The sequence below is a fragment of the Heterodontus francisci genome, chromosome 4 (genome assembly GCF_036365525.1).
Source record: "Heterodontus francisci isolate sHetFra1 chromosome 4, sHetFra1.hap1, whole genome shotgun sequence".
NCBI lineage: Eukaryota > Metazoa > Chordata > Chondrichthyes > Heterodontiformes > Heterodontidae > Heterodontus > Heterodontus francisci.
The window spans coordinates 31,775,670-31,798,535 of record NC_090374.1 but is presented as its reverse complement, the minus strand read 5'-3'; the positions used below and the strand labels follow the sequence as shown (position 1 = coordinate 31,798,535).

Below are 22,866 nucleotides of genomic sequence, written 5' to 3'. Positions count from 1 at the left end.
AAAGCTAAACTGCAAAGAAATACACTCAAGAACCCATTTTCCAGTCATGGAATTACCTAAAGTTATATTTCTAAAAGGCACCAGTAACAAGTAAACGTCCAAATTCAAAATTAGACAAACACAGAGTCAAAGAAAGAGATATTAGGATGGATGACTAAAAACTGGGTTAAAGTTGCAGGTTTTAAGGAGAATCTTTGAGAATGAAAGGCAGAGGTTCAGGAAGAGAATTCCATAGCTTCAGGCCTATTTGGTTGCCAGTCCGAAATGCATAAGCCAGAGTTGAAGAAACACAGATTTCATGGAGGGTTATTTGGCTGGAGATCAAAGGGTGGGGGTGGAAGGGAAAGGGCACAGAGATATTTTAACACAAGGATCAGAATTTTAAAATGAAGGTATTGGCGGATCAGGAGCCAATGTAGTTCAGTGAATAGAGGTGCAGTAGGTAAACGGGACACGGTGTGGGCTTTGATATGAACAGCAGAGTTTTGGATGATTTCAAGTTTACGGAGGGTGGAGGATGGGAGGCCGACCAGGACAGTATTTGAATAGTTGAGTCTGCAGGGAACAAAAGCACGGATCAGGATTTCAGCAGCTGAGACAGGTGATGTTACAAGGGTGAAGGTAGGTGTTTTCTTGTGATGGAGGATACGGGGTTGAAGGTTCGTCTCGGTCAAATAGTACACTGAGGTTGGAAACATTCTTAATCAGTCTGACACAATGGCTGGGGAGGGGAATAGTAGCAATGGCAAGGGAATGGAGTTTGTGACAATGTCTAAAAACAATAGATTCAGTCCTCCCAATGTTTCATCAGGACAAAATTGAAGCTCATCAGGAATGGACAAGCAGTGTGACAAATCAGAGGCAGTGGAGGAGTTGGGAGAGGCGATGCTGAGGTAGAGCTGGATATTATCAATGCACATGTGGAACCCAACATCTTTTCTTGGATCATGTCACCATAAATCAGCATGCTACGGAGGAGGAAGCACACAGTACATCAATAAATAATTAGGTATATGAAAAGAGGTTTTGTGACTGGGCTAAGCAAGTAAAAAAGATACCATAGATTCCAGAGGGTGATGCTCACTGATTCAGTAAAGTCAGTCTAGAACATAAATAACTAATTGAAAGAAAACTTAATGGCCATAAAAAAAAATTTAAAAATAAAAATCATTGGATTAGCTTGCAGAGAACACATTAAAATGTCAAGATATCAAGAGGACCATACATAGAATTCTTTGTCACTTACTTTGTACTTGGAGTATTAAATTATTTGTGATAGGGAGATGAATACAGGACTTACATCTGACAAGTTGGACTGAGCTAAAGCTGAGGACTAAATCAGACCCTTCCGCACTAAATCAATAAGAGATCATACAGGAGGTGCAGGGTGAAATCCACAAAATCCCATGGAGGTACACAACTCCTGAATTAAGCCACAATCTGAAACTTCAGATATAGGATTTGAAGGGATTCTCAAAAACTATTGCTCATTAAACTTAACATATGTAATCATAGTGTGTTTAAAATTGATTCTTCCATTTATTAATGCATTTTTACAACAAATACATAGAAAAAGCCAGGTGACAAAATAGATCAAGTCAGCTACTGAAATATATATTAGAGTGATAGAAAAATGGAATAAGGAAAACAAGACATTACTTAAAAATAAACTAGCTTTGATCAATTCTCTTGATATGCTGAAAGACTTTTACAGTTTCCAGATAATTAATACAATTTTATTAGACATGGTTTTTGTTACAAAACCACACGGGTGTTTTTTGAAAGAAACATTTGCAGCGAATGCATAAAAAAACCAAGTGCGTTAAATCCTTTGAAGACAACAGAAAACAGGTTCTTACTGGCAACTAATAATTTAAACTTACTATTTGAAAAATTGTCTAATCGTCCATATAAAATATACTCTTAATTCAAATGACTGATAATTAAAATTTTTAATTACTAAATTTATTCTCTGAATTCAAATGATTTGGATCCTTAACAGTTTTACAAAAATGACTATTAACAGCAGTGGACGATAGCTGTGTTAAAGCAGAACTCTATTTGTAATTTTCTATCTTGAGTATTGTGTGGAAAAGGAAATATTATGTTGTCCAGAAATGTGTTCCCATATTTAAGTTAGTAAATACATATATTAATAAATCTTGCTTAAGACACACATCTGCTGTCCACATACCTCATTCACTGTTGTCACTATATTTGGTTTTGCTTTTCTGTCAACATTTATACGAGTCAATGTCAACAATTTCCATCCAATTTTGCTGTCAACTGTGATGTAGTTTTAGGCTTTGGCCACTTGGTGTCTCTGTGGAGCCATTTTCTGAAATATCCCAATTCCATCACTATCTTGTAGGTTAAATCTCATATCAACTAAGCAAGGAAAATTTACCAGTAAAGATAAATTTATTAAGCCTTTTGCCTATCTGTACCATTATATTATTATTTATTTTCACTTCCTCCTAACCGTACTCCCCCACCCAACTCTAAAATTGCTTGGAGCCTGAAGATTCCAGTAAATTGATCGAAGTGCTTGATGACAATGTGGACAATGTATCAGTATCAGCTGCAGGTTGATTATGGAGCACATCCTAGACCAATGCATACCTAATCTAAATATAGAATCCCAATGCTTAAGCTTAATTATACAGGTCTGCTGGGGGTGGGGAGGCGGAAGACAGTGGAATCAAGGGGCGAAATCATAATCTTGATTCAAAAGAAAGATTTCAGCAAAATAGTTACACATTTTTTGAACACGTCTGAAACTCAATTCAACGATTTCTTCATTTCCCAGTGTTTGGATCATTGAAACAATTCCTTTAATGTTTACCTCAGCAGTACAGGTTGAATTCAACATCCTGGAATGATCTTGATACCTGACCCATTTTCCGCCCATTGAAAGAAATTGCACTGCTTGTCCATTCCTTGGGAGCACACATAAAAAGTACGCCCATTATTAGGCCCAAGTTTCAGCACTGTCCGCATGAGGCATCGCTTTCCATGATTGCAGAATGGAAAATGTAAATCGGCCCACTGTGGAAATATAAATTGGCGTTAATGCTCAACAGTTTGCTTACGATGGTTTATTTGAAGTCCTGTTTACCTGAACTTTTCCAATGATATTAAAGTTTACAAAATCAATTTGAAATACTTCAGGTATTACTATGTCAATCTGTAGACATATTGATGTACGAAAAAAACTGCATGACACAAGTTTACACAGGAGTGCTAGCTGTAACTGACTTTTGTATTTTTCTACAAGAATGCTGAACTCTACTGTTGCAGATAAAAGCCATTCTATATGTGTAACAGCAACATCAAGGCGCTTGCAATGCTTACAATATTACTATTACATTTAACAAACAACACCCAGTAACCAATATGATCCCTGACCTATGTGACGAAAACCACACCTGCCAAAGTGAGGCATATTCATTTCGTCATAGGGAACATTATTTTTGAACCGTTGCTGGACTTGAAATAACTTGCTTAAAAAGGCAACAGTGGCTGTAAACATGGCTGCACATTTGCATTCTAAAAGGCAGTTGCCTGAAGACGACAATGGGAGAGCCTCCCTGATTCAATTAGCCAGATGGATTTTGTCAAAGAGTCAGCATTCCAACCCGCACTGGGAGTGTCTAGTAAGCTTGGGGGAAATCCACAAATCTTGCAAGAGGTTGTTCCAAATAAGGAGCTAGTCACATGACTAACCTGCTTACCAACCTGGGGGGGTTGTTTGAATTGTGCCACACAGAAAGGAAGAGACTGCCTTTTGAAGACCAAAGAGAAGCAAGGCCTCTCTCTCAAGCAAAGTTCCAGTGACCCGCGGAAATAACTTCAGCCTCAAGTCAGAAGACCAACGAAATAAGTTTGCAAGTGTGTACTGGGCCTCAACAAGAACTGCAAAACTGAACTTCAATCAAAAACTTTACATCAAACTCAAAACCAGTAACTGAACTCCAGCTATTACTTCAAACCTTTCCCCTTCTTTCTCCTCCTCTGTCTCTATTTGCGTGTGTTTATCGTGTATGCAGGCTAGCGTGGTCACGTCGCATATTTTTTAGCAATTTTAACTGAATTCGAGTTTTTAGGTTAAATAAACCTTTCTTGTTTAAATCTGAGAAAACCTGTGATTGATTTCTTTGCCACTACAATTAGAGAGCCGTGAGCAATGACTCACTGTGAGGGAAGCTAAAACCAGGAAGAGGCTGAGAGGGGGAGCCCTACACCCCTTTCTCACCTGGTCGTAAGAGAAATCTGGGGGAGAGCGTCCCGGCTTGGACCCACAGACAAATGAGAAATTGGAAGTGTGAAATCAAATTGATCCCAATCAAAAAGAGAAAAAATTTCAATACAGACTTTCTTGTTAGCATTCTAACACACACAACCACACGTCCGCGACCGAAGCCAGTAACTCCCCAAGCCAGGGTGAAGTAACTTGGGATAAGTTAAAGGCACTGTCTATGGAGGAGTTGAGGAATATAGCTGAGCAGTGTGGGGTCACTTTCCATACCAAGGCTAGGAAATCAGAACTCCTAAGACTAGTGGCCAACCATTTTTCCCTTGAGCCTGAAGAATCAGAAACAGGGTTAGTAATAGACTCCGACAGGGTATTGCTAGCAAAGAATCAACTGGAACAGAGGAAACTCGAATTACCAAACAAGAGAGAAAGGGAGAGACAGAAGAAAGAGAAAGAAAAACAGGAGCGAGAAAGAACCTTCCAGAAGGAATATGAGGAAAGAAAGTTGAGGTGGCTTGAGTTAACTAGGGGTCAACGGAGTAACCCCAGTGAAATCATGGAAGATACAAGTGCAGGGCTGTGTACAGAAATTGTAGAAGCATTTTTTGTATCTTTTGAGAAACGTGCAAGGCAGTTAAAGTGGCCGGCTGAGACCTGGACTCTTCTGGTGCAAAGTAAGCAAACAGGAAAAGCCCATGAGCTTTATTCGCTGTTGCCAGATGAGAGTTCATCAAATTATGAACTGACAAAAAATGCTATCCTCAGGGCATTCAAGCTAGTACTGGAAGCCTACTGCCAAAAGTTTCGAACCCTCAGGAAGAAAGCTGATCAAGTTTACTTGGAGTTTGAGAGAAGTAAGCAGCTGGCTTTTGACCAATAGTTGAGGGCTCTTGAAGTGCAGCCCAGCTATGAAATCCTCAGAGTGGTAATTTTGCTAGAGGAATTTAAAAACTCTCGCCCTCTCTCCATAAAGACTCATGTAGAGAAACAAAAAGTTCATAGAGCAAGGCAAGCCACAGTTCTGGCTGATGAGTTTGCTCTAATGTACAAGTCACCAGGGGAAAACGTTTTCTAGTCACCCCCACACATCTGAAAAAGACAAAGAGTGGGAAGGTGATAGGAGCCCTGGCAGTCCTGGGAGAGCAGGAGACACAGTGGGTGCTCCTCCAGCCAAAACGGAAGGCGATGTAAGTAAGAGTGAGATCCGGAAACCTGTGTGCTTCCATTGTAATAAAGTAGGTTATCTAAGAGCTGACTGCTGGAAACTATGGGGAAAGCCTGTAGGGTTAATCAGGACATACCCGCTCAGTGAAGGAGAAAGGACCCTGATGGAAAGCACAGCTGAATAAGCTGTGGCTTTAACTGCAGCAGTAGTAAGGCCCAGAAAACATACTGCTGTAGGTGCAGGAAAATTTAATAGGATTCCTGAAGGTTATCACGATTGTGTGTCTGAAGGGAGAGTAACCCCATACCCCTTGAATGAGGCAAGCAAGCCCATAGTAATCCTCAGGGACACAGGGGCCACTAGATCCCTTTCACTGGGAAAAGGCCTGACCCTTTCCCCCCCCCCACAGAGTGCAGTAAATACCAGAATGGTGGTAAATGGTATTGGAAGGCAGTGTACGCCTTTACCTTTACGTCGAGAGCACTTGGAGTGCGACTAGTTTCCGGACCGGTGACCCTAGGGATTGTTCCTAGTTTGCCTGTAGATGGGGTTGACCTGCTCCTAGGTAATGAACTGGCAGGGGCGAAGGTGGTAGCTTTCCCAGTAGTGAAAGAGAGACCGCAGGAAGTCAGAGAGACAGGGCAGTGGCAGGAGACAGTCCCCTGCAGTTCCCCTGAACGTGTAGTGAATCAGACCAAGACCAAACCAGCTCCCCCAGAGGGGACTGAATTGGCACTGCAGGCAGATGACCATGAGGCCTGTCTGTCTGAAACTTTCTTTGGAAAGTTAGAAGACTGAGGGAATGAGCTGAATGGATCTTCCCTAGCTGAGGCTCAGCGAGCCAACCAAGTACTGAGAGAGTTAGCAGACTGCCCAGTCTGAAATTGAAGCAGAGGGAGTCCCTGACTGCTGCTATTTAAAGAATGAGGTACTGATGAGGAAGTAGAGTTCTCCTCACAGACCTGAGGACAAAGAGTGGACAGTGGTTCACCAGTTCGTGGTGCCGTAGAGGTACCGGACAGAAATATTAAGAATGGCCCATGAGATTACAATGGCTGTACATGTCAGTATACAAAAAACCAAAGCCTGCATAAGACAGCAGTTTGACTGGCCAAAACTCCACAAAGGTGTGGTGGAGTACTGTAGGAGTTGCCATATGTGCCAATGTTACGAACAGGTGCGAAAAGTGTCGAGGAATCTGTTACTATCTTCATCGGTCTTATTATAACAGGGTTTAATTTTAAACAAATAAAAACGAGAAATGCTGGAAATACTCAGCAGGTCTGGCAACATCCTGTGGAGACAGAAGCAGAGTTAACGTTTCAGTTTAGTGACCCTTTTTCAGAACTGGCAAATATTAGAAATGTGAAAGGTTATAAGCAAGCGGGGGTGGGGCAAGAGATAACAAAGGAGAAGGTGTAGATAGGACAAGGTCACAGAATAGCTGACCAGAAGGTCATGGAGCAAAGGCAAACAATATGTTAATGGTGTGCTGAAAGACAAAGCATTACTACAGATAGGGTGTTAACGGACTGAAAATTGAACTGCCGCAGTACAAACATGAAAAAAAACAGTGGGTAAGCAAACTGAACAAACTAAGATGAAATAAAATAAAAACAAAAATTAAATACATAAAAAAGAAAAAATAGAGAGATACAGCACTGAAACAGGCCCTTTGGCCCACCGAGTCTGTGCCAACCAACAAACACCCATTTATATTAATCCTACATTAATCCCATATTCCCTACCACATCCTCACCATTCTCCTACCACCTACCTACACTAGGGGCAATTTACAATGGCGAATTTACCTATCAACCTGCAAGTCTTTGGCTGTGGGAGGAAACCGGAGCGCCCTGCGGTAACCCACGCGGTCACAGGGAGAACTTGCAAACTCCACACAGGCAGTACCCAGAACCGAACCCGGGTCGCTGGAGCTGTGAGGCTGCGGTGCTAACCACTGCGCCGCTAAAAATAAAAGTAAAATGGGGGGGGGGGGGGGGGGGCCTGTCATGCTTTGAAATTATTGAACTCAATGTTCAGTCCGGCAGGCTGTAGTGTGCTTAATTGGTAAATGAGATACTGTTCCTCGAGCATTTAATTTTAAACACACTGTTTTGAGCTTCCCTTTTGCGAATCCTTGTTCAGTTTTCCAATTATAAGACAAAGAAACCAACTCACACAGGCTTTCTCAGGTTTAAAGAAGAAAGATGAAATTTTATCAAACCTTAAAACTTAAACTCTAATATGGTTCACACCTACGGATATACGATGCGCACATGCAAATAGGGACAGAAAAGGGAAGAAAGGATAAGGTGCAAGTTTGAGGCAATATCTTGTTACGGTGCTTCGAGCTCACTGTAGTCCTTTTGTAAGTAGTCTTGTTTTTCGTTAGGGCCCAGTAGTCTTCTTAAAACTTTGTTCACATAGGAAACCTTTCTCTCTGCGTTTCACGTATTTTCACAACATTCAGTTCCGTTGGAAGATGATGAAAGCTGGCAGGAGAGAGATCTTCTTGCTTCAGTTCCAGGAGAGATCTTTATTCCATAAGCACACGGCTTAGTCTCTGTTCCAATTCCTTTGTTGGGAGTTCAAATTCAAAAGAACTCCCAGGTTGCCCAGCAGGTTAATCATGTGACTAGCTCCTTATATGGAATAGTCTCTCCTGCGAGGTTTGTGGATTGTACCTTAGCAGTCTCTGAAATGCTAGCTCCCCCCACCTTCAACGTCTGGTAATCAAAAGTCCATTGTTTAGTTTAGTTTAGAGATACAGCACTGAAACAGGCCCTTCGGCCCACCGAGTCTGTGCCGACCATCAACCACCCATTTATACTAATCCTCCACTAATTCCATATTCCTACCACATCCCCATCTGTCCCTATATTTCCCTACCACCTACCTATACTAGGGGCAATTGCTACTGGCCAATTTACCTATCAACCTGCAAGTCTTTGGCATGTGGGAGGAAACCAGAGCACCCGGAGGAAACCCACGCAGACACAGGGAGAACTTGCAAACTCCACACAGGCAGTACCCAGGATTGAACCCGGGTCGCTGGAGCTGTGAGGCTGCGGTGCTAACCACTGCACCGCCTCTGTGCTGTGCATGAATAAGGTTGGTTCAATGAGTCAGGGCATGGCCCTTTGTCCCTTGTTCCAACACTGTTGGTTACCATGGAAATGTCTTTCCGGTCAGGCGCTTGCAATTATAAATTTTAATATTCATGTGGCGAAATCATATGTGCCTCAATCTTGGAAAGTGGAGGGTTTGCCTGACAGCCAAGTTGAGGGGAAACCCCAACCCACGGTGAAATCTGCACCCCTAATCCCTGTATCAACTTTTGGAAAACCCTCCAGCAGAGGACTGGTGAATTGCAAGGGACCACTGCCGAGAACAAAAGGGGACAGACAGGCACAGGGCTGGCAAAAAGTTAGAGGGGAAAGGGGACAAAGGGGACAGCTTAAGGGCGATCAGAGAGGATTCCCAGATGAAAACCGCTACTGTCCAGTCAGTCAACCCCAAAAGGTTAGAAAAATTAGACCCCACATTCTCCTATGTAAATGCAGACACCCCCAGAAGCACCCCACCAGAGTTGCTAACAGCATTTACAGAAACCTGCAGGGACAAAGAAAGTCCTCAAGAGGGCAGAGAAACTGAGTGTGATGCCTCACCTAGTCAAAGTGCCGTAGGAGAGTGCAGTAGAATCTGGACAAATACCTGCAAGCAGGAGTGTCTGGGGACAAAGGGAAGATTAGCAAAGAATCTGCCCCTACAGTCAGGAGAAAAGGGAACCAACCATATCATAAAGTGAAAAGCTCTTGTATGACTCATCAAAGCACTGAAAGAGAAATCAGAGTGGATCCACCCACTGCTGACTCTCATGAGCAGAACTCCAAACCAGAGCTAATTAAATATAACCCTCCCACTGCAGACCTTAACAGGAACAAAGGCACCCTAGGCAGTCATGTAAATGTGCAACCAGCAAAGCACCCCAAAAAAAAAACACGTTTATTGGGATGTCCATTCCCAACGTATTGCAGGCTGATAGTGAAGAAACTTCAAACCTTTTTAGGCAATACATAACTATCTCAAAGCCATCAAGGGAAAAGGAGCAGTTTAAAGTAGCAGTGCTGCAAAGGAAAGAGAGGCTCTAACAATTTCTAAGATTTCTGAATGAATGAGAGAAATGCATGTGCGTTTTCCTGTACTTTCTCTTCTCTCTATTTTTGTAATGAAATTCTCTGATATTGCATTTAAGTCTGTTGGATGTGGAGGTGTGACAAAAACCACACCTGTCAAAAATGAGACATACTAATTTTGTCATATGGAACATTGTTTTTGAACTGTTACTGGACTTGAAACAACTTATTTAAAACAAAGTAATTCATGACAACGCTACTTCATCGGATAACGTCATCAGGATGCGCCGCGTTGCGCACATGCGCAGACGGTGTCATGCCCCTTGCGCATGCGCTGCGGTCCGACTCTCCAGGACTGATTTGCGCATGCGCAAAGGACGCGGTACGCGCATGCGCACACAGTCTATTCATCTCTGCGCATGCGCTGCGGACCAACCTGCCGGTAAGGTTGTGCGCATGCGCAGATGACGTCATCGCGTTATTTCGTCTTCCTCCTGACGCGCCAGTTTGGCCTCTGCGCATGCGTCAAAGCTTCGGCGCGACTTTTTGAAAGTGGAAGGAGCGGAGGTTTCGTCGGGCATCTTATCTGAATTATTTATTCGTTTTGGAGACTTGCTTCATTTTTATTTGACACAGGAGATTGTTCCAAGGTAAGTTGCTCTGCCTTTGTAAGTTGCTCTGAAAACATTTCCATTGTCTGGGCCACCGCATGTTCTCCAGTCCCTGTTGTGAGTTGCTCTGAAAACATTTCCATTGTCTGGGCCACCGCATGTTCTCCAGCCCTTGTTGTGAGTTGCTCTGAAAACATTTCCATTGTCTGGGCCACTGCAGGTAGCAGGATGAAGGCACAGTGACTGTGATTTCTGGCGCCAAACAGTACACACTGCAGATACATGATGGCCAGGCTACCTGCAGCTGCATCTTCTCCATTCAGACTTTGTTGCCCTGCAAACGTGCTGTTGTTGTGCAGAGGCATCTGGGTCTGCCTTTGGACAGGCTCACCCCCAATTGTCGCTGGCGTGCATCTTAGACACCAACGACGACAGGCATGGCTGCTGCCATTGTGATTACAGAGGAACAGCCAAGGCCCCTCAGCCACAATGAAAAATACCGCTTGCTTTCAGATCAATTGTACCAGCTGCAACAGGCCGTTCTGCAGAGTGGAACGGCAGCATTCATGAGGAGACTGGACTGGCTGCGGCAACAGACTCTCCGCTGGCAGCAAGGACTGGCTGATGAGATGGAGCCATTTACTATGCCCAACAATTGCCCGGAAGCACCTTCGGATGGAGGTGGCCGCGCGCTGGACATCAGTCACGTGTCACAAACCCTGGATCCTGAGCGTCTCACCCCCTGGCCTAATGATCTGATGGACCATACATATGCCTACCTGTTCAAATCTCCACTTCCCCTACCTGCGGTACCCTCTCCTTGCTGCTCAGTTACACAGTCACCTGCTCCTACACCCATCAGGGCAGTGCACATGGACACACAGTTACCTGCTCCTACACCCATCAGGGCAGTGCACATGGACACACAGTCAACTGCTCCTACACCCATCAGGGCAGTGCACATGGACACACAGTTACCTGCTCCTACACCCATCAGGGCAGTGCACATGGACACACAGTCACCTGCTCCTACACCCATCAGGGCAGTGCACATGGACACACAGTTACCTGCTCCTACACCCATCAGGGCAGTGCTCATGGACACACAGCCACCTGTTACCCCATCCGACGTTGAAACAACCATGCAGAGCCTTGTGAGACTCCGCAATTGCCAGTTGCTGCCTGTCAAGCAGAGAGGGCGTCCAAAGGGGTCAAGCACTTGGGGAACATTCAGCAAGAAGAGACTGAGCACTAAAAGAAACAAGCATGCCGTGTCCAGTGGTAGCAGAAATGTGAATGCTCTTGCTGTGAACACAACTGGTGATAGTAGTAGGCAGGATTAAATGGGAATGGATGGAAAGACGCACGAGTAACATAACCACTGGCAGGGAACTGCTGGGCTAAATGGCCAGCTTTATGTTCATAGCCCAAAAGAAATGTGCTTCTTTTCCAGCACCCTCACATCATTTATGTTTTCCCTGAGAGCAGCATTGAACCATCACGAGATAGGGGCAGTAACATCATCCTGCCTCCTGCAGCTGAGGTGGGTACTAAGTGATTCATTGGCAGTGTTATCAGTACATGCCTTAACCGCAGAACACAAAGCATGCTCAACAGTAATTTCATTGGAGGGAGGGAAGCTCTGACACTGATGTTCTTTCCTTATTTTCTTTCATGTAAAACGTGCCCTTGAGAAAACAATCCTTGACACTTAAGGACGGCATTCAAGCAAAGGAGGCAGTGCGGGAGAGGACGCAAGGATGTGATGATTCCTGCATCTGAGGTGGGTAATAAGTGCTTCATTGGCGACGTTATCAATTGGTGCCTTCACTGCAGAACTTAAAAAGGTGTGCGCAACAGTAATTTCAGTGGATGGAGGGAGGCAAGCTCTGACTCTGATTTGCTTTTCTTGTTTTCATGTAAAACATGCCGTCGAGAAAACAATCCTCGAGACTTACGGTCAGCATTCAAGCAACGAAGGCAACTGGATCATGCTGCGGAGCTCATCACGATGTGAAAAGGAACATTGCATTTATGGATGAATTGGGAATGAACATTGGGATGCACTTGGGGAACATTCACCAAGAATAGATTGAGCTCAGACTCTTGTGACTTTGCCTTCTTCACATGGACAATACAGTAGTGGAATAGAGAGCCAAGCTTTTATTCACCACAAGGCTCTCCAGGAACAATCTCTTCAGCTGTGCATAGCAGAGAATCGGCCTGTCTGTCTAACGGGAATGCTGGACACAACACTCATGTATCCATGCACAGCAGTTCCTCAGATACTTAATGAACTTAATAAAACTTTTCAATAATTAAACCCAGAATTGTTGAGGTTTTGTTTTGCATGCTATTTCCCCGACTTTGCAACTGCACTTCAGATATTCAACTATGGTGGGGGGGGGGGCATAGGGAGGGGTGTTTGAAGAGGGGGAGGGGTGGGGAGTGCGGGGAGGGGTGGGGAGAGGGAGCATGCAAAATGCAGGGACCAAACAGTTGCAATGCCTGAAGTACTGAGGAGATTTAGAAAGCAACTGGGTAGGGGAGAAAGCAACTGGATTGCGCATCCGCAGCTGGAGGGAACGGCTGAATGGAGAGGGCCGGAAGCGAGAGGCCGTAGAGAGCCGCGGGGAGCGAGCGTGCGAAGACCTTTGTGTCACCGGGTCCAGGGACTGGCCAGTAAGTCTTTTGCTGCACTCCTCTTCCGTTCCGCTGCTCCCCCCCCACTCTCTCCCCTTCCTCCCTCTCCCCCCAGCTCTCCCCCTCCCCCTTCCTTACCCCTCCCTCTCCCTCTTTCACCCCCCCTCCCTCTTTTTCCCCCTCCCCCCTCCCTCTCCCCCTCTCCCTCTTTCTCCCCCCTCCCTCTCCCTCCCCCCTCCCTCTTTCTCCCCCCCTCCCTCTCCCTCCCCCCCTCCCTCTTTCTCCCCCCCTCCCTCTCCCTCTTTCTCCCCCCCTCCCTCCCCGGCACCGCTACCGCTGGTCTCCCCGCGCTGCTCTCCACGGCCCCCGTGCTGCCTTTCCCGGCCCCCGCGCTGATCTCCCCGGCCCCCGCGCTGCCTTTCCCGGCCCCCGCGCTGATCTCCCCGGCCCGCTCCACTCTCTCACTCCGGCCATTGTATTCTGCCACGTGTTTGTTAGGTTTCATCTCTGTGATTTTTTGAATAGCGCCATCTTTGGTCCTGGCAGCTGCAACAGTCGCTGGCTATGACGTTTTCGTGGCACATGCTGCATCTGCGCATGTGCCAAAACAGCGCCACCTACCGATCGCGTTGTCAACAATTGCGGTCTATTTAAAAAGGCAACAGCGGCTGAAAATATGGCTGCACATTTGCATTCTAAAAGACAGCTGCCTGAAGAAGACAATGGGAGTGCCTCCCTGATTCAATTAGCCAGATGGATTTTGTGAAAGAGCCAACATTCAAGTTTTTAGGTTAATAAACCTACACCTTTCTTGTTTAAATCTGAGAAAACCTGTCTGGTTGATTTCTTTGCCATTACAATTAAACAGCAGTGAGCAAGGACTCACTGAGAGGGAAGCTAAAACACGGTGTTTTAAAAGTTAAACCCTGATACAGGTAGAGGCTGAGAGGGGGAGCCATGGACCCCTTTCTCACCTGGTCATAACACCTACAATAGTTCCCGGTTCAGCAAGGCATCTATTTTAAAATTTTCATTAGTTTTCAAATCATAGAATATTTGCAGCACAGAAGGAGGCCATTCAGCCCTACATGTCTGTACTGGCTCTCTGCAAGAACAATTCAGCTAATTCCGCTCCTTTGCCGTTTTCCCGTAGCCTTGCAAATTTTTAATCCTTCAGATAATTTCCTTTTGAAAGCCACGATTGAATGTGCCTCCACCACTCTCTCAGGCAGTGCATGCCAGATCCTAACCACTCACTGCATAAAAAAGGTTTTTCCTGATGTCGCCTCTGGTTCTTTACCAATCATCTTAAAGACACCAGAAACAACAATGGTAAACACAGCCCAGTCATCCTTACTATCAGGGGGCTTGTGCCAGAATTGGGAGAGCTGTCCCACGAGTCAAGCAACAGCCTGACATAGTCATACTCACGAAATCATACCTTGCAGACAATGTCTCAGACACCACAATCACCAACCCTGGGTATGTCCTGTCCGAGCAGCACAGTGGTATATAGTTGGTAGGGAGTTGCCCTGAAAGTCCTCAACATTGACTCCGGACCCCATGAAGTCTCATAGCATCAGGTCAAACACTGCCAAGGAAACCTCCTGCTGATTACCATCCCCTCCCTGGGCTGATGAATCACTGCTCCTCCATGTTCAACAGCAATTGGAGGAAGCACTGAGGGTAGCAAGGGCACAAAATGTACTCTGGGTGGGGGACTTCAATGTCCATCACCAAGAGTGGCTCAATAGCACCACGACTGACCAAGCTGGCCGAGTCCAAAAGGACATAACCGTTAGACTGGGTCTGCAGCAGGTGGTGAGAGAACCAAGAGGGAAAAACTTACTGACCTTGTCCTCACCAACCTACCTGTTACAGATGCATCTGTCCATGACAGTATTGTTAGGAGTGTCCACGGCACTGTCCTCATAGAGACGAAGTGCCGTCTTCACTCTGAGGACACTACCACCGTGCTAAATGGGATAGATTTCGAACAGATCGAGCAATGCAAAAATGGACATCCATGAGGCTCTGTAGGCCACGAGCAGCAGCAGAATTGTATTCAACCCCAATCTGTAAACTCATGGCCTGGCATAGCCCCCACTCCACCATTATGATCAATCCAGGAGACCAATTCTGGTCGCCACACTACCAGAAGGACGTGGAGGCTTTGGAGAGGGTACAGAAGAGGTTTACCAGGATGTTGCCTGGTCTGGAGGGCATTAGCTATGAGGAGAGGTTGGATAAACTCGGATTGTTTTCACTGGAACGACGGAGGTGGAGGGGCGACATGATAGAGGTTTACAAAGTTATGAGCGGCATGGACAGAGTGGATAGTCAGAAGCTTTTTCCCAGGGTGGAAGAGTCAGTTACTAGGGGGCATAGGTTTAAGGTGCGAGGGGCAAAGTTTAGTGGGGATATGGGGCAAGTTCTTTACACAGAGGGTGGTGAGTGCCTGGAAATTGCTGCCGGGGGTGGTGGTGGAAGCAGGTACGATAGTGATGTTTAAGAGGCAGCTTGACAAATACATGAATAGGATGGGAATGGAGGGATATGGTCCCCGGAAGTGCAGAAGGTTTCAGTTAGGGAGGCATCAAGATCAGCGCCGAATGGCCTGTTACTGTGCTGTACTGTTCTTTGTTCCCTGGTTCGATGAAGAGTGCAGGAGGGCATGCCAGGTGCAGCACCAGGCATACTTAAAATGAGGTGTCAGCATGGTGAAGCTACAACACAGGACTACTTGCATGCCAAACAGCAGAAGCTGCATGTGATAGACAGGATCAGATCGAAGCTCTGCAGTCCTGCCACATCCAGTCGTGAATGGTGGTTACAATTAAACAACTAACAGGAGGAGGTGGCACCACAAATAGTACCATCCTCAATGATGGGGAGCCCAGCATATCAATGCAAAAGACAAGGCTGAAGCATTTGCAATAATCTTCAGCCAGAAGTGGTGAGTAGATGATCCATCTCAGCCTCCTCCTGGTGTCCCTTGCATCACAGATGTCAGTCTTCCGCCAATCTGATTCAATCCACATGATAAAGAAACCACTGAAGACACTGGAAACGTGGAAAATTGCCCAGGTATATCCTGCACACAAAAAACAGGACAAATCCAACCTGGCAAATTACCGCCCGATAAGTCAACTTCCGATCATCAGCAAAGTGATGGAAGGGTCGTCGAAAGCACTATCAAGCGGCACTTGCTCAGCAATAACCTGCTCACACTGATGCTCTGTTTGGGTTCCGTCAGTGCCACTCAGCTCCTGATCTAGTGACAGCCTTGCTGCAAACATAGACAAAAGAACTGACTTCCAGAGGTGAGGTGAGAGTGACTGCCCTTGACATCAGGGCAGCATTTGACCAAGTACAGCATCAAGGAGCCCTAGCAAATGGAGTCAATGGGAATTAGGGGGAAATCTCTTCGTTGGTTGGTGTAAAACCTAGCACAAAGGAAGATGCTTGTGGTTATTGGAGGTCAATCATCTCTGTCCCAGGACATCACTGCAGGAGTTACTCAGGATACTGTCCTAGGCCCAGCGATCTTCAGCAGCTTCATCAATGACCTTCCCTCCATCACAAAGTCAGAAGTGGGGATGTTGGCTGATGATTGCACAATGTTCAGCACCATTCGCGACTCCTCAGATACCGAAGCAGCCCGTGTCCATTTGCATCAAGACCTGGACAACATCCAGGTTTGCGCTGATAAGCAGCAAGTAACATTCGAGCCACACAAGTGCCAGGCAATGACCATCGCAAACAAGAGAGAATCTAACCACCTCCCCTTGATGTTCAATGGCATTACCATCACTGAATCTCCCACTAACAACATTCTGGGGGTTACTATTGACCAGAAACTGAACTGGACCAGCCACATAAATCCTGTGGCTACAAGAGCAGCTCAGAGACTGGGAATTCTGCAGCGAGTAACTCCTGACTCCTCAATGCCTGTCCATCATCTAAAAGGCAAAGGAATGTGATGGAATATTCTCTACTTGCCTGGATAGATGCAGCTTCAACAACACTCAAGAAGCTCGACACCATCCAGGACAAAGCAGCCCGCTTGATTGACACCCCATCCAACACCTTCAACATTCACTCCCTTCACCACTGATGGACAGAGGCACCAGTATGTACCATCTACAAGATACAGTGCAGCAACTCAGCAAGGCTCCTTCAACAGCACCTTCCAAACCCACGACTTCTATCACCTGGAAGGACAAGGGCAGCAGGTGCATGGGAACACCACTACCTGCAAGTTCCTCTCCAAACCACACACCATTCTGACTTGAAACTATATCGCTGTTCCTTCACTGCCGCTCGGTCAAAATCTTGAACTCCCTTCCACAGTTGATGTACTTACACCCCAAGGATTGCAGCAGTTCAAGAAGGCAGCTCACCACCACCTTCTCAAGGGCAATTAGGGATGGGCAATAAATGCTGGCATAGCCAGTGACGTCCACATCCCCCGAACAAATAATTTAAAAAAAAGAAATCGGTTCTCTGGTTCTCAACCATTCTGCCCATCGGAATAGTTTCTTCCTATCTACTCAGTTCATACCCAAGACATTGAGTAACTCTAGAAAATATCCTTCTAATCTTCTCCTCCAAGGACAGCAGCCCCAGCTTCACCAATCTTTCCACATAACTGAAGTCTCTCATCCCCTGAACCAGTCTCGTTAATCTTTTCTGACCCTCTGTGGAGGGTGATTTGGAGGAAAGTATAGGTGGTCTGATTAGCAAGTTTGCAGACGACACTAAGATTGGTGGAGTAGCAGATAGTGAAGGGGACTGTCAGAGAATACAGCAGAATATAGATAGATTGGAGAGTTGGGCAGAGAAATGGCAGATGGAGTTCAATCCGGGCAAATGCGAGGTGATGCATTTTGGAAGATCCAATTCAAGAGTGAACTATACAATAAATGGAAAAGTCCTGGGGAAAATTGATGTACAGAGAGATTTGGATGTTCAGGTCCATTGTTCCCTGAAGGTGGCAACGCAGGTCAATAGTGTGGTCAGGAAGGCATACGGCATGCTTTCCTTCATCGGACGGGGTATTGAGTACAAGAGTTGGCAGGTCATGTTACAGTTGTATAAGACTTTGGTTCGGCCACATTTGGAATACTGCGTGCAGTTCTGGTCGCCACATTACCAAAAGGATGTAGATGCTTTGGAGAGGGTGCAGAGGAGGTTCACCAGGATGTTGCCTGGTATGGAGGGCGCTAGCTATGAAGAGAGGTTGAGTAGATTAGGATTATTTTCATTAGAAAGACGGAGGTTGAGGGGGAACCTGATTGAGGTGTACAAAATCATGAGAGGTATAGACAGGGTGGATAGCAAGAAGCTTTTTCCCAGAGTGGGGGATTCAATTACTAGGGGTCACGAGTTCAAAGTGAGAGGGGAAAAGTTTAGGGGGGATATGCGTGGAAAGTTCTTTACGCAGAGGGTGGTGAGTGCCTGGAACGCGTTGCCAGCGGAGGTGGTAGACGCGGGCACGATAGCGTCTTTTAAGATGTATCTTGATAGATACATGAATGGGCAGGAAGCAAAGAGATACAGACCCTTAGAAAATAGGCGACAGGTTTAGATAGAGGATCTGGATCGGCACAGACGTGGAGGGCTGAAGGGCCTGTTCCTGTGCTGTAATTTTCTTTGTTCTTTGTTCTCTGCAATGCCTTCACATTCATCTTAATGTGTGGTGCCCAGAATTGAACATAATACTCTCGTTGAGGTGAACTAATGTTTTATAAAGATTTACCATAAAAGACTGATTGAGAATTGAACAGAGTGCTCGGAATTCAGTGAGTTGAGGGAGTTGGGAGTTCCTTTGCTTTTTCTAAAAAACTTTTTCACCATGCAGGATTTGGTTCTTACTCTAGTACAGGGGAAGAAACTAGCTGTTTGGTGAGTACCTAGTGAATGGTTAAGGTCCATTCTACTCCTAAAATTTAAAATAGTACAGGAACTGGTAAGATTAATAAAATATATAATAAAGGAAAATAAATAATTGAATAAGTAGTTAATTAAAACACAGTAAGGATGGCAGGACAGGTGATGTGGCACAGCTGCAGAATGTGGGTGCTCCTGGATGCCAGTGTGATCCAGGCAGGCACGTCTGCAGTGTTTGCGGCTCAAGGAGCTTCGGCTCAGAGTCAGAGACATTCAGCTGGAGGCTGAGGTGCAGACACCGCGTCACATCAGGGAGGGGGAAAGTTACCTGACGCTTTGTATCAGGAAGTGGTCACACCCCTTAGGGTAGAGTTTTCTGATTTTGTCAGTGGTCAGGGACAGGAGAGTGTGGCTGAAGCTGAGGCAGGTAAGGGGACTGAGGGCAGGAATGCAGGAGCCTCAGCCTTGCGATTGTCCACCAGGTTTGAGGTTCTTTTGGCTTGTTTGGATGAGATTGGGGGCTGCAAGGTTGATGAGCTAAGTGATCATGACACCATGGTACAGGAAGCCATTCAAGTGGGGGAAGCAACAAGAAATGTAGTGGTAGTAGGGGACAGTATATTGAGGAGGATTGACACTGTTCTTTGCAGCAAAGAGCGAGAGTGTGGAAGGCTGTATTGGGCTGGAGAGGAACCTACAGTGGGAGGAGGAGGATCCAGTTGTCATGGTCCTTGTAGATACCAATGACATAGGCAGGACAAGGAAGGAGATTGTGCATAATCAGTTTGAGAAGATAGGCATCAAATCAAGTTGAACCTCAAAAGTAATAATCTCTGGATTATTACCTGAGCCACATGCAAATTGGAGTGGGGCAAATAAGATTAGAGAAATGAACGCGTGGCTCAAAGACTGATGCGGTAGAAGTGGGCTCCAGTTCACAGGCACTGGCACCAGTACTGGGGAAAGTGGGGGCTGTACCGTTGCGACGGTCTACACCTCAACTGTGCTGGGGCCAGTATTCTAGCGAGGCTCACAACTATGGAAGTAGAGAGGGTCTTAAAATAAATAGTGGGGGCAAGGGATCAAATTTGGGAAGGTGCAGCAAATCAAAAAGTTGAGACAAGGTAAGAGAGCAAGGTATTAATATGGGAAATGATAGACTGACAGGAAGGGATAGAGTACAAATCTAACAGTAAATCAGCAGTCACAGAACCATAGAAAAATTATGGCACAGGAGGCCATTCAGCCTGTCGTGTCCAAGCTGGCCGAACAAACTAGCCGCCCAATCTAATCCCACCTTCCAGCACCTGGTCCATGGCCTTGCAGGTTACAGCACTTCAGGTGCACGTCCAGGTACCTTTACAACGAAATGAGGGTTTCTGCCTCCACCACCGAGCCTAGCAGTGAATTCCAAACACAGTCAAGGCTAGACGTCACAAAAATAATAAAAGGACAAAACTAAAGGCTCTGTATCTGAATGCACGTAGCATTTAAAACAAAACGGATGAACTCATAGCGCAAATAGAAATAAATACGATATAATAGCCATTACAGAGACATGATTGCAGAATGACATTGATTGAGACCTGAATATTGAAGGGTACATGACATTTAGGAAGGACAGGAAACTAGGAAAAGGTGGAGGGGTGGCTCCTTTAATTAATGATGAGGGAGGCAGTGGCATAGTGGTAATGTCACTGAGTTAGTAATCAAGAGCCCCAGCTAATGCTCTGGGGACACAGGTTGCAATTCCACCATGCAGATGGCAAAATTTGAATTCAATTAATAAATCTGAAAGTAAAAGCTAACCTAATGGTGACCATCAAACCATTACCGATTGTTGTAAAAACCCATCTGGTTCACTGATGTCCTTTAAGGAAGAAAATCTGCTGTTCTTACCTGGTCTGGCCTACATGTGACTCCAGACCCACAGCAATGTGGTTGACTCTTAAATACCCTCTGAAATGTCCTAGCAAGTCACTCAGTTCAAAAGGCAATGAGGGATGGGCAAGAAATTCTGGCCTAGCCAGCAACTACAACCAGCCCACATCCCACAAACAAAATAAATTAGCAAATTACAGCAGGCTGACCTAAGTTCAGGAAATCAGGAGGTAGAAGCAGTTTGGGTAGAGATGAGAAATGATAGATGCATGAGGTCACTCATGGGAGTGGTGAAAAAGCCCCCAAACAGGAACCACACAGTAGGACAGAGTATAAAGGAAGAAATAATAGGAGCTTGTCAGAAAGTTACGTTGACAATCATGGGGGATTTTAATTTACATATAGACTGGAAAAATCAGATGGCCAAAGGTAGCCTAGATGAGGAGTTGATAGAATGTTTTCAAAATAGGTTCTTCGAAAAGCAAGTTCTGGAGCCAGAGAGCAGGCTATACTAGACCTGCTTTTGTGCAACGAGATAGGATTAATTGATGACCTCATAGTGAAGGTGCCCCTAGGTAGCAGCGATCATAATATGATTGAATTTTACATTAAGTTTGAGGGAGAGAAGAATGTGTCCAAGACAAGTATTTTAAACTTAAATAAGGGCAATTATGAGGGCATGAAAGCAGAGCAAGCTAAAGTTAACTGGCAAATTAGGTTAAGGGATAGGTCAATAGAGATACAGTGGCAGACTTTTAAGAATACACAGAATAGAAATATTCTAATGAGAAGGAAAAATTCCAAAGGGAAGACCCACCATCCGCGGTTCACTAAAAAAAAGTTAAAGATAATATCAAACTTAAAGAAAAAGCATACAATTGTGCAAAGATGGGTGGCAAGTCAGAAGATTGGACTGAATATCAAAAACAGCAAAGACTGACAAAGATTGATAAGGAGGGAAAAATTAAGAGTACGAGAGAAAGCTAGCTAGAAATAGAACAGATAGCAAGAGTTTCTATAGATATTTAAAACAGAAAAGTTAACAAAGTGAGTGTTGGTCCTATAGAAAGTGAGTCTGGGGAATTAATAAGGGAAAATAAGAAGATGACAGATGAATTGAACAGTTATTTTGTATCGGTCTTCACTACACAGGACATAAGTATATAAGACATCCCAGAAATAGCTGTAAATCAGGCAATGGGAGGGAGGGAGGAACTCAGGAAAAATACAATCACCAGAGAAGTGATGCTCCAACAATTTATGCAGTTGCGGGCTGACAAGTCCCCGGGTCCTGATCAGCTTCATCTTAGGGTCCGAAAAGAAGTGGCGAGTGAGATGGTTGGTGCATTAGTTTTAATTTTTCAAAATTCCCTAGATTCTGGGAAGGTTCCATTAGATTGGAGAATAGCAAACGTAACTCCTTTATTCAAAAAGGGAGGGATTCTGAAAGCAGGAAAATACAGGCCAGTTAGCTTACACCTGTCATAGGGAAAATGGTAGAAGCCATTATTAAAGACATTATAGCAGTGCACTTAGAAACATTCAAGGTAATCAGGCAGAGTCAACATGGTTTTGTGAAAGGGAAATCAGGTTTAAGCAATTTATTGGAGTTTTTTTGAGGAGGTAACATGTGCTGTGGATAAAGGTGAACTGGTGGATGTACTGTACTTAGATTTCCAGAAGTCATTTGATAAGGTGCCACATCAAAGGTTATTCCAGAAAATAAAAGCTCATGGTATGAACAGAAAATTGGCCAGCTAATAGGAAATACAGAGAGTTGGCAAAATTGGGTCATCTTCTGGTTGACAAGTGGTGTGCCACAGGGATCAGTGCTGGGGCCTCAACTTTTTACAATTTATATAAATGACTTGGATGAAGGGACTGAGGATATGGTTGCTAAATTTGCTGAAGACACCAAATAGGGAGGAAAGCATGTTGTGAAGAGGTCATAAGGAGGCTACAAAGGGATATAGATAGGTTAAGTGAGTGGGCAAAGATCTAACAAATGGAGTATAATGTGGGAAAATGTGAAATTGTCTCTTGACAGGAATAATAAAAAAGCATATTATCTAAATGGAGAGATTGCAGAGCTCTGAGATGCAGAGGGCTCTGGGTGTCCTACTGCATGAATCACAAAAGGTTAGTATGCAAGTTCAGCAAGTAATTAGAAAAGCTAATAGAATGTTATTGTTTATTGCGAGGGGAACTGAATACAAAAGTAAGGAGGTTATGCTTCAGTTATACAGTGCATTGGTGAGATCACATCTGGAGTACTATGTA

General features: G+C 45.0%; 1 protein-coding gene across 3 annotated transcripts in view; it reads right to left on the bottom strand.

Annotated features, from left to right (window-relative positions):
• Positions 1-1,523: 1,523 nt before the first annotated feature.
• The window catches only part of neil3 (nei-like DNA glycosylase 3), a 96,243-nt gene continuing 74,900 nt past the window's right edge, over positions 1,524-22,866 (bottom strand). For all 3 annotated transcript variants that reach the window (XM_068029325.1, XM_068029326.1, XM_068029327.1), the window contains one exon: positions 1,524-3,048. In XM_068029325.1, the coding sequence (XP_067885426.1) occupies positions 2,866-3,048 (183 nt within the window). In that variant the 3' untranslated portion in view covers positions 1,524-2,865. The remainder of the gene's footprint in view (positions 3,049-22,866) is intronic.